The following is an 11,958-nucleotide window of genomic DNA, read 5'->3' on the forward strand; positions in this document are numbered from 1 at the left end:
AAGCTCTTCTTCCTCCTCACTACCTGTGTCGTCTTCCTTCACCTCCTGATCATCCTCTCTACTTCCTTCCAGAAGAACCCTCGTTTTGCCGGCGAGATCTGGCAATTTGGCGAAGAACCCTCATGGACTCTGGCGGCGCCGCCAGAGGAAAAGGTGGACTCTAGGAAACCCTAGAGGAAAAGGTAATCCAATGAACTACTACTTCGTATATGGAAGCAACCGAACGAGTACTTGTTACACGAACCATCCAAACAAGTCACAACATCTAAACAATCATATGATAAGCAACTAAGCGAATAATAAGTAAATTAAAGTTCAGAAAAGTCTGCCATCGCCTAGTCGCTTGCAGGTGGGCCAACTAGTAGCAGAAAATACCTCCATGACCACGACCTTCCCCTGTTGCCATCACTTCTCTAAACTCAGCTCTTTGCAATGGCGCCCATGATCGTGGTAAGCCACCGCATTTGATCACCTGATTTAGACGATAGAGAACTTTCTTGTCAAAGTTAACATCGTTCTGATGGCCATATAAACCAATATATATATAGCTAGAATAGTGTGTGTGAACATAATCCCTTCTCAAACCCTTGTAGCTAATTTTCCATCATATGAGAATCCTAAGGTGGGAGGCAAAAGGGCTGGATGACAGCGTTTTACTAGTCTCGTCTTTCATCACAAAAACCAGAAGCTCACAAGCCAGAAGCTATAATCTCTAATCTCCCACTACTTCCTTTTAACGGGGACCGTTGATTTGACGTTGAGATCCATGCAAGATTTAATATTTTTAAAAATTGAAGTTTGGACAAACGTTGAAATTTTGTGCACTAGTTGAACGATCGTATCTGTAAAATTTACTGAAAACTTAACTCTCAATCAGATAAGATAATATTACACTTTTTGTACTATACAAACAAATCTTTATAAGACAGTGAACATCATTTTAGATTTGTATATGTATGAACAAGTTTAGAAAACTGACTGAGAGATGGTTAATTATGAGCTAACTGAGACATAGGCGCTACTTTCTTTCTTATAATTATAGTTTCTTTAGTGAGAACAATCCCGCTCAGAAGACAGCACAAAAAGAAAGTTATCCTTCAGGGTACTTTTATTTTCAAAATATGTTTATGCCGAAAATAAATATGATAACTCATAAGGGACCGATGCATAGATTGAACCAAGAAACAGAAGGGTTTCTAGTTGTTGTCATAACCCGATAGTTTCCACCTGTTCGACCAAGCTTGTTCCAAGTTAGGCCCAACCCAAATGATTGCTCGCCGGAATGACAATTTGCTACCCGCAACACTATATAGGAGGATGGGATCATGGGATATTTGACAAAATGGTTCAATATCAGCCCAAGTATCCTCCCCAAAGTAGTGAACTTGCGTGACATACTGGAGGTGGAACTGACCTGGCAGTAGCAGCAAAAGGAAATGCTTTGCACGCATAAACCCAGACCAAAAACTGAGAATACCCGCTACTAAATTCCACTTGAGAAACAATCTTGTTTCAGTCAAACCCCTTCCTCGTATAAATGAGCCTAAAAGCAGCTTGCCGAGCAAAGAAATGTTATTCATCTCTATTTCTTGGTACTCAAACTCCCTTGATCTTTCAGTCTACATAAAATATCCTATGGCAAGCCTATAAATTTCTCTTATGGCTGGAAAGAAAATCTCCGAGATTTATAATATCAAAAAATTATGACCTATGGCATTTGTGTCATTTATGCTGGTTCCACTTCAACCATCTTCTTCTTTTCTTTCCATGAACACCTCTTCTAGCTTCATAGCAACCACGTAAATTGCACTCCATCGCCCCCCACAAAAAAAAGATTGCACTCAACAAAGGAACAAGATTCTGTGACGTTTTTTATCCGGTTGGCATGACCAGTGCACGAGTGTAAATTCTGATGGCAAGAGGACAAAGAGAACCAATTTTTTACGAAGGCAGTATGATAACAAACCCAACCATGGCACAGTTCTAATCATGTTTTCTCTTTCATGATTGCAATCTTGTACAGAAAAATAATTCATATGGAGCTAAATCTTCCAAAGAAGATATAGCACCATACTTTTGTCAGTCTTTCTTCTTTCTGAACCTGATGTTTGTAAATCCAGAAACAGGAAACAAATAAATAATATATTTCTAGAGTACAATGGCAAAAAAATCACAGCCATATTTATCACTTGACCTTGAAAATTTTCCTTACAGAGCTAACCGTGAATTAATTATTAAGAGAAAAAAAAAGCTCAGGCAGCGGCTTAATATAGTTGATAGGCTGGCCATCACAGCATTTCAAGTGAGAAAATATGTGTGCTCAAACTCCGTGCTATCACTGCACAACAAAACTACGCTGATACCTCATTGATATGTTGGTTGAGGCTCTTTCCAGGTGGTATGAAGATTAAGTCATCCCAACCAGAATTTCTGTCGTTAATCTGTAGAATCAAGAGTTTTAGGATGTTAGTAGTCAAGTAAGGTACAAGCAGTCCTGAGTCTATCTTATGTTTCTGTCACCATCCTACCTCCATTTTCTTCAAGACATCCTCCAAACTACCAACCTGAAGAAACCAGATGGCCAAGTTTTCATGAGAGCTTAGGACAGCAATAAGAAACATATAAAATCACATACCATAATTCGCTTAGATAAGGCTGATCCTTTCGAAGATTTAGACGCCTTTCTAAGCTCTCTTTCTATGTCCTCCTGAACCAGGAAGGAAGTTGTGAAGACTTAACCAGACTGGGTAAGGTAAGTGAAAGGAAATGGAGCCTGACAAACCTTTTGAAAGTATACTGGACAATAGCGCTTCTTCTGTTTCTTAACGACCAATAGATCTGACTGCACATGCAAATCAGTTATTTTCATCATAGCAAAGGACAGTTCATCCAATGTCTGTTATTCCAAAGAAAGTTTGGCTTATGATACATAGCTATAAGTATTAAGACCAGGTAATAGGGGGAAAGAGGTTGGTCACATGGGGGTGGGGGGTGTCTTGCTAACAAACAAATATGCACACAAAAAACTTATAAAATCTTTCGGTTTTGTCTGAGCACCGACAATTTAAGACATACAACATTACAAGATGAGACACCCTGGTGATACTGGGAGATCATGAAAGGACCTGTATGGGCAAGTAACTAATGGGGGCACCACAGGTGAACAGCTTCAGCTTTCGCAATGTGTTCAAGCCCACCTCAGCCATATAACTCATGGAAATAAACTACTCCCTCCGATCTGAATTAATTGACGCGGCCTCTATAAATGTATAGAGGCCGCGTCAATTAATTCGCATCGGAGGGAGTATGTTATTCTGTTAGAAGTTAACATATTAATCAACAAATCAACCAGTCCACATGCTAACAGATCCATTACCGTTATTGATCAACAGATCTATAACATTTGTTATTTGTCAACTGCAGAGGTATAGTTCACTCTTACCAGGAGTGTTATTGATCAACTGATGTAGGGTTCCAAACAGATTGTTAATTTTTTCTTCTGAATTCCCGATCTTGGGGAAAGATGGAAGTGACATTTTACCGTTGGTCTGTAGAGGGAATTTTTCTCCACTCGCCTTACCTAAACATTGTTGCTTAATTTTTCTTAAAATATATTCAGGTGGGGAGTCTTTCCCGCCCGGTGACAGTTTAAAAAAAAAGACATTTTACTGTTGGCATGCTAGTGGTAATTAATGAGAGAGTTTTAGAAACCAAAACTGGCCCAAAAAAGCAACAAGCCATTTGTGGAACCCTGGTTAGAAATGCATGTAACTGAACTTAACACATTGAAAGAGATCCCATAATGTCCAACTGTCAATGAGCATCTAAAATCTAACTGCTTTTGATAAGAATATACTATTTCATAGTACAGCAATGCGACCATGAATTACCTGAAAAACGGGGACACCATCAAAACCAGTTAAGCCAGATTTCAACTGAAAAGCCAAAGAGTAATATTCATCATTAAGCTGAAATTTTTTCATTCACATTGGTTATATTAGATGCAGAAGACTACAGTAACCCGCATATACTATTGGTTAAGACATCAAACTTTATATAGTCATCAGCAACAAAGTACAGACCAACAGGCAAGAGTACACAAAGAAAGGCTTTACCCTCATGGAGAATCACCTTATTTGAGCCAATCCAGCCCATAAAAAAACCCGGAAATATTGGCATAGGCTACATTGAAAATAACACCGACCATACAAAGTCAGGTGGTGTTCCACCGTATAGGGCAAAGTGGTAGATCTCCAAAAATTAATTCATGTGCCACTGCAATAGGCCTCTAACTTTTCCTTGCTCAAATTAAGTGTTCCTTGGAACATATGTTGTCTTTGAAGATGGAAAATATATGTTATCTAACAAACATGAATAATGAAGATGCATTCTAAGGATTCAAAAACACATCTTGATAATACACTGGACTGATCGGCGCTATCTAACCCTTATACGCCTGATGCAGAAAAAGAAGTCAATATTAAAAACTTTGAGTGGTGACAAATAACGCAATATTGGGCAACATGCTACCCCTAGGTCATATGGATGTTTTTGGTGAAATATCAAAACCATGGTGACAGATTAAGTTGGTACAAATGGCAGTCCAGTGGAATCTTGTAACTTGTACTTGCTGCATTACTGCTTTGAAGAGCAGTTTAGTTACATAATGAATTTGACTGTACTTATTCATAAGAGACAGAAAAGGCTAGGGGTGCTAAAAAATGGTACACATTTAGATAAGATAATAGAATAATAAGAAACAGTTCCATCAAGAATCAAACCTGCAGTGCATTCTTTATTTGAAGTGGATCAGGTAAGAAGCGGAATGCGATACCTTCGGCCTTCAACATATAAACCTGCATTCGAAGGGCAGCATAAGAAATATTTACATTGCAAAACATTAAACAATATCAGTATGGTTCAAGATATACAATTACACACATTCGCTTAATTAGAGGCTCATTATCTGCACAAGTCACTTGCAGTTGTGGTAAGGCACAAAAAAGTATGCTCATCCACTTAACTAGTGGTTCACTTGCACATTGTGCTTAGTCCTTACAACCGTGGCAACTGGCAAAGTAGGGTTGGTGTGGGCTCGCAGACCCATGCAACTTGCATCCGTGGATGGAGTAGAATGATAAGTTGTATCAGGGCTAGCCTAATGACACAAACCTAAGCTAGACTAGATAAATTGGCAACAGTGTGACTTATGAGAAACGATTCCTTTCCTCACATACCTCCTTCTAAGGAATCTAGTTCATTTTGCCAGTGGTTGAGATGTCATTGAGTTCCTAATTTTGTATTGTATCACTTTTGTACTTCTGCCGCAGCATAAACTCGCTACTTAAGTCAGCATAAACCTCAATTCACCATAAACTCTCTTGCAGGATTGCTCCAACAGTCGCTCCTGGCGTGATCTATCACATGAGATACCAATTTAAGCTCACCTGATCTAGCGTAATCGGCACCACTTTGGCCCCCTTCCCTAACACCGGCTGCCGCGTCCTCACCTACACCACGCAACCTCCAGAACCGTCAGTAAAAGCATGAAACCACGCATCAAAACCAGCAGGTGTCGACAGAAGGGCGCGGAGGGGGATACATGGGAGAGGAGGGCGTCGGCGTCCTCGGAGCGGAAGCAGAGGAGGCCGAGGGAGCGGAGTCCGGTGGCGGGGTCGGAGACGAGCACGAACTCGTTGCTGGAGTTGCAGACGGTGAAGACGGGCGTGCCGGTGAGCGCGCGCGCGACCTCGTCGGGCCCGAGCGCGAGGGGCTGGGCGGCGGCGCCGTGGGGCCCCGGCGGGCGCGCCGCGGCGAGCGCGGGCCGCGGGGCGGCGAAGCGTGAGGCGAGGCTGGAGAGGTGGTGCTGGAGGAAGGAGGAGGCGGCGGCGAGGGGGTTGGGGGGCGGGGAGGGGGAGGGGTCGGACATGGGGGCGGCGGCGAGCGGGAGGGAGGAGCTGGGCGGCGGCATCGGGTTCGGCTGCCCGCTCTCGGTCGCGTCGGCTTCCGTTTACGGGCGCTCTGGTCTGGTGGAGTGCAGCGCGAGGTTGCTGCGTCGCCGAGGAGTTGGGCCCGTTTCGTTTTTCATTTTTTTATTTATAACAGATTTAAAAGAAAAGAAACCATGAAAAGGGGAGTAACTTACTTGTCGCCGAACATGATGTATCTACACATATTTCAGTGCTACATATATCCGTTTGAGCCCCAAGAAATATTACCTCTCTCTCCTCCCTGACGGCTGGAATCCTAGCCGCCGCGAGGAGAGGCCATCTTTCAGCGCCATCCTCCTGCGGCTCCCCTCCGCCGGCGACCTCGGTCGTCGGTGGTGAGGGTGATCGCCGGATCCATGCGCGTGGGTCGTTTTTACTCTCTTGTAGTCTGGGTTTTTAGGCTGATCATCGTCTTGGCTTCGGCGGCGTCGATGACGGTACTGAATAAAGATTCTTTGGATCCTTCCCTGACGAGGCCATCGGTCCTATGGTTGGGGATGAATTTAAAAACCAGTCTGTTCAAGCAAGGATGGCGTGGCGGCGCGGCATCCTCGTGGTGGATCTGTGTCCTCGGGCTCCGCCGTTATGCAGATTGTGGTCTGTATCGACGACATCTGAAAGACGAATGTGTGCTGGGTTCGTGGTTCGTGGATGGCAGGTATCGTTTCTTTCTTCGGCGTCTTAGTCATGGTGGGGTGCCAGATCTGAAGTTCGATGGCGTGTCCGGGGTGTTGCCCCGGTCTGATGCGTTCAACGACAATGGCTTCACTTTTGATGAGCCACCTTGGAGGTCCGCAAAGCTGCTTGTCAGCGATGGAGCCGCATCGAGCTCGGGTGAGGAGGTTATCTGCCATTCTTTTTTTTCGGTGGCTGTTGTGGTGGTGTCGGAGGCAGGTGACGGGCGTTGATACGTCTCCGTCGTATCTATAAAATTTTTATTGTTTCATGCCAATATTATTCAAATTTCACATACTTTTGGCAACTTTTTATATGATTTATTTGGACCAACTTACTTATCCAGTGCCCAGTGTCAGTTCCTGTTTGTTGCATGTTTTTGTATCGCGGAAAATCCATATCAAACGAAGTCCAAACGTGATGAAACTCTACGGAGAATTATTTTAGAATATTTGTGAATTTTAGGAGGTGGAATCAACGTAAACGGAGGCCGGAGGCCACCACAACCCACCAGGGCACGCCACCAGGCCCAGGCGCGCCCTGGTGTGTCGTGCCCTCCTCGAACGTCGGTTGGAGCTATACTTCTGGCGCAACAAAGATAATTTATGGAAAAATCATGGAAAAAGAATAGCGCAACTGGAGTTACGGATCTCCAGAAATTTAAGAAACCGTGAAGGGCCGGATCTGGGGGGCGCGAAACAGAAGAGAACAGAGAGGGAGATCCAAACTCGGAGGGGCTCCTGCCCCTCCGCCGCCATGGAGGCCATGGACCAGAGGGGGAACCCTCCTCCCATCTAGGAGGGAGCCAAGGAATACAAAGAAGAAGGAGGCTCTCTCCCCCTCTCTCCCGGTGGTGCCGGAGTGCCGCCGGGGTTAGGATCGTGACGGCGATCTACATCAACAATCTTGCTACCATCATCATCAACTCTCTCCCCCTCTATGCAGCGGTGTAACACACCTTCTCCCCGCTGTAATCTCTACTTAAACATGATGCTCAACTCCATATATTATTTCCCAATGATATATGGTTATCCTATGATATCTGAGTAGATCTGTTTTGTCCTATGGGTTAATCATGATCTTAGTTGGTATGATTGTATATTTTATTTATGGTATTGTCCTACGATGCCCTCCGTTCTCACGCAAACATGAGGGGGGCCCCCGATGTAGGGTGTTGCAATATGTTCATGGTTTGCTTATTGTCAGTGTTGCGGGGGATGACAACAGCCTAAACGCGGATAAGTGGGTCATGGCGTATGGGAGTAAAGAGGACTTGATACTTAATGCTATGGTTGGTTTTCACGACCTTAATGATCTTTAGTAGTTGCGGGTGCTTGCGAGAGTACCAATCATAAGTGCATATGATCCAAGTAGAGAAAGTATGTTAGCTCATGCCTCTCCATCATATAAAATTGCAAGAATGATTACCTGTACTTGTTATTGATTGCCTAGGGACAAATGACTTTCTTGTTGACAAAAGCTATCCACTTTTATTACCTTGCAATTTATTTGTAGTTTTATTCTCACAAAGTACTCGTAGTTTTATTCTTGCAAAATAGTTTCATACTTGTTTTAGGTAAAGCAAATGTTAAGTGTGCGTAGAGTTGTATCAGTGGTCGATAGAACTTGAGGGAATATTTATTCTGCCTTTAGCTCCTAGTTGGGTTCGGCACTCTTATTTATCGAAGAAGGCTACAAACAATCCCATATACTTGTGGGTTATCAAGACCTTTTTCTGGCGCCGTTGCCGGGGAGCAATAGCGTGGGGTGAATATTCTCGTGTGTGCTTGTTTGCTTTATCACTAAGTAGTTTTAATTTTCAGTTCTAAGTTGTTCTCTATCTTTAGTTATGGATATGGAACACGAAACACCAAAAATATTAGTGGTACTTGCTACTCATAGAGACGCGGAACCTCCTAAAACCCTCGATGCTCGTTATGTGAAAAATATTATGCATTACTTTGATAATCCTGAGAAAACCCCATTCAACTTGATAATGGAAGTAACGTTGGATCAACGTGAATACTTTAGGGATTATCGCTTGACACAAAAAGGGAAACTTTTATGGGATCAAATTTATATGTTGCATTGGTATGCTCGGGATTTATGCTTGAGATATGATTTTACTTGTTGCTCTAGGATGAATGCTCCACACCTTCCCTTTTCATGCAAATTTCATGATAATGAAACCTTGGCTTCTTATGCCAATGGTATATATGATTATTATGATGTGGAACGAATAGAAGAATTTGTTGCTTTTAAGGGTGCTTATGAAATTGAATCTTTGTTTTTAAAGTATGAAGCTTTTGATGATGATGTTTATAGACCTGAAAATTTTGCTATCCTTAAATATTACTATGATAATTATAAATACAATTCTGATATTGATGCATTTATTGAGAAAATCTCTGCTGTCCAAGAGGAGAATAATATTTTGCAGGAGTCTATGGAAGAAGGAATTGATGAAACTGTGAGCTCATTGGATGAAAAAGATGATGAGGAGAGTGAAGAACAGAAGGACTAGCTACCCGTGCCCACCTTCTAATGAGAGTAACTCTTCAACTCATACATTGTTTAATGTCCCTTCGTTCTTACTGAAGGATGAAAGCTATGATAATTTCTATGATCCCATTGATTCGTTTGAAATATCCCTTTTTGATGATGCTTGCTATGCTTGTGGCCAAGATGCCAATATGAATTATCCTATTGGAGATGAAATTGTTATTATTCCTTATGTTAAACATGAAATTGTTGCTATTGCACCCACACATGATAGTCCTATTATCTTTTTGAATTCTCCAAACTACAATATATCGGAGAAATTTGTTCTTATTAAGGATTATATTTATGGGTTGTCTTTTTCCATTGCACATGATGATTTTGATGAATACAATATGCATGTGCTTGCTTCCCCTACTTGCAATTATTATGAGAGGGGAACTACATCTCCACCTCTCTATGTTTCCAACATGAAAAAATTGCAAGAAACTACTTATGCTATGTATTGTCCTTTACTTGATGTGCATGAATTGTTCTTGTATGACATGCCAATGCATAGGAAGAGAGTTAGACTTCGTCATTGCATGATATATGTTGCTTTGTGCTCACTACTAAATGTCAAATCATTGCTAATTCAAATTGGCTTTGATATACCTTGGGATCCGGGTGGATCCATTACTTGAGCACTTTATGCCTAGCTTAATGGCTTTAAAGAAAGCGTTGCCAGGGAGACAACCCGGAAGTTTTAGAGAGTAATTTATTTCTGTTCAGTGCTTTTATAAAGTTTAAAAACAAAAAAATATAGAGGGGAACTTAAAACTTTTCGACAAAAGAGAAGCGATTGAAAGGTGATGCATTGCGGAAGTGAGGGTCGACCTTGAACACTTGTGTTCATGCTCATGGAAACAATGTAGAATTTTTCAAGAAGATTCTCACAAAAATAATTATCCCCTTGTAAAATTCCATTGTATTATAAAAATAACGTGCCAATATTTGCCTTGAGGATGGGTAGATTGCTTGTTGGTATGTGCGGTGCAGAAACAAAAACTTTGGCTGTAGCGCGCGATTTTACATTTTTTACTGGAACGTCAAACGTTTCTGAAACTTTTGCACAATCTTGCTATACAAATTGTTTATTTTTTTCATAAGTTTTTCAGAATTTTTGGAGTACCAGAAGTATGGTAGATGTTCAGATTACTACAGACTGTCCTATTTAAGACATATTCTGTTTTTGATGCATTGTTTTGCTTGTTTTGATGAAACTATCGATTTTTATCGGTGGTATGAGCCATGGAAAAGTTATATTACAGTAGTTACAATGCAAAAAACAAAATATGAATTGGTTTGCAATAGTACTTAGAGTAGTTATTTTCTTTATTATACTAACGGATATTACCGAGCTTTCTGTTGAATTTTGTGTGGATGAAGTGATCAACGATCGAGGAGGTCTCAATATGAGGAGAAGGAGGAGAGGCAAGAGCTCAAGCTTGGGGATGCCCAAGGCACTCCAAGTAAATATTCAAGGAGACTCAAGCGTCTAAGCTTGGGGATGCCCTGGAAGGCATCCCATCTTTCTTCAACAAGTATCGGTATGTTTTCATATTTGTTTCGTTTATGTGATATGTGCAAATCTTGGAGCGTCTTTTGCATTTAGTTCTCATTTTTCTTTTATTCACCATGATGGTATGAGATAGTCCATGGTTGATTTATAGAATGCTCATTGCACTTCACTTATATCTTTTGAGTATGGCTTTATAGAATGCTTCATGTGCTTCACTTATATCATTTGAAGTTTGGATTGCCTGTTTCTCTTCACATAGAAAACCGATGTTCGTAGAATGCTCTTTTGCTTCACTTATATTTGTTAGAGCATGATTTTTTGTAGAAAGAATTGAACTCTCATGCTTCACTTATATCTATTTAGAGAGACAAATGGAATTGGTCAATTGCATGGTTAGTCACAAAATCCTACATAAAACTTATGGATCACTGAATATGGTATGTTTGATTCCTTGCAATAGTTTTGCGATATAGAGATGGAATATGTGGGAATTACTAGTAAACGGTTGTGGTTAGTAAGAATATTGGTGTTAAGGTTTGTGATTCCTGAAGCATGCATGTATAGTCTCTCGTTATGCTATGAAAGTTGGAGCATGATTTATTATTGATTGTATTCCTTATGAGTGGTGGTCGGGGACGAGCGATGGTCTTTTCCTACCAATCTATCCCCCTAGGGGCATGTGTAGTAGTACTTTGCTTCGAGGGCTAATAAACTTTTGCAATAAGTATATGAGTTCTTTATGACTAATGTGAGTCCATGGATTATACACACTCTTACCTTTCCGCAATTTGCTAGCCTATACGGTACCATGCATTGCCCTTTCTCACCTCGAGAGTCGGTGCAAACTTTGCAGGTGCATCCAAACCCCGTGATATGGTACGCTCTATCACACATAAGCCTTATTATATCTTCCTCAAAACAAACACCATACCTACCTATTATGGCTTTTCCACGACCATTCCGAGATATATTGTCATGCAACTTCCACCGCTTCCGTTCGATGACTTGAGCATTCATTGTCATATTGCTTTGCATGATCATATAGCTGGCATAGTAGTTGTGGCTCAGCCACCGTTCATCATTTTTCATACATGTTATGCTAGATAATTGCACATCCTGATACATTGCTAGAGGCATTCATATAGAGTCATACTTTGTCATAGGTATCGACTTGTAACTTTTATTTCTTTTGAGTTATAAGTAAATAGAAGTGTGATGATCATCATTATTCAT

The 11,958-nt window shown here is 41.3% G+C and overlaps 1 protein-coding gene across 1 annotated transcript; it reads right to left on the bottom strand.

Annotated features, from left to right (window-relative positions):
• Positions 1 to 2,107: 2,107 nt before the first annotated feature.
• LOC119340697 (protein TIC 22, chloroplastic-like) lies at positions 2,108 to 5,986 on the bottom strand. Its single transcript, XM_037612618.1, has 8 exons — positions 5,603 to 5,986; positions 5,448 to 5,510; positions 4,782 to 4,856; positions 3,891 to 3,935; positions 2,783 to 2,842; positions 2,636 to 2,707; positions 2,529 to 2,564; positions 2,108 to 2,441 (listed from the first exon to the last, which is right to left on the bottom strand). The coding sequence occupies exons 1-8, from the start codon at positions 5,969 to 5,971 to the stop codon at positions 2,352 to 2,354; spliced, it is 810 nt and encodes a 269-aa protein (XP_037468515.1). The 5' UTR covers positions 5,972 to 5,986; the 3' UTR covers positions 2,108 to 2,351.
• Between the last annotated feature and the right edge of the window lie 5,972 nt (positions 5,987 to 11,958).

This window comes from Triticum dicoccoides, chromosome 7B, assembly GCF_002162155.2.
Source record: "Triticum dicoccoides isolate Atlit2015 ecotype Zavitan chromosome 7B, WEW_v2.0, whole genome shotgun sequence".
Classification (NCBI taxonomy): domain Eukaryota; kingdom Viridiplantae; phylum Streptophyta; class Magnoliopsida; order Poales; family Poaceae; genus Triticum; species Triticum dicoccoides.

Coding starts and splice junctions, on each gene's coding strand:
- LOC119340697 (XM_037612618.1), bottom strand. CDS start 5,971: ATGCCGCCGCCCAGCTCCTCCCTCCCGCTCGCCGCCGCCCCCATGTCC. Junction 4,857..5,447: donor TGCCGATTACGCTAGATCAG/GTGAGCTTAAAT, acceptor CTTCGAATGCAG/GTTTATATGTTGAAGGCCGA. Junction 3,936..4,781: donor AAATAAAGAATGCACTGCAG/GTTTGATTCTTG, acceptor TTGGCTTTTCAG/TTGAAATCTGGCTTAACTGG.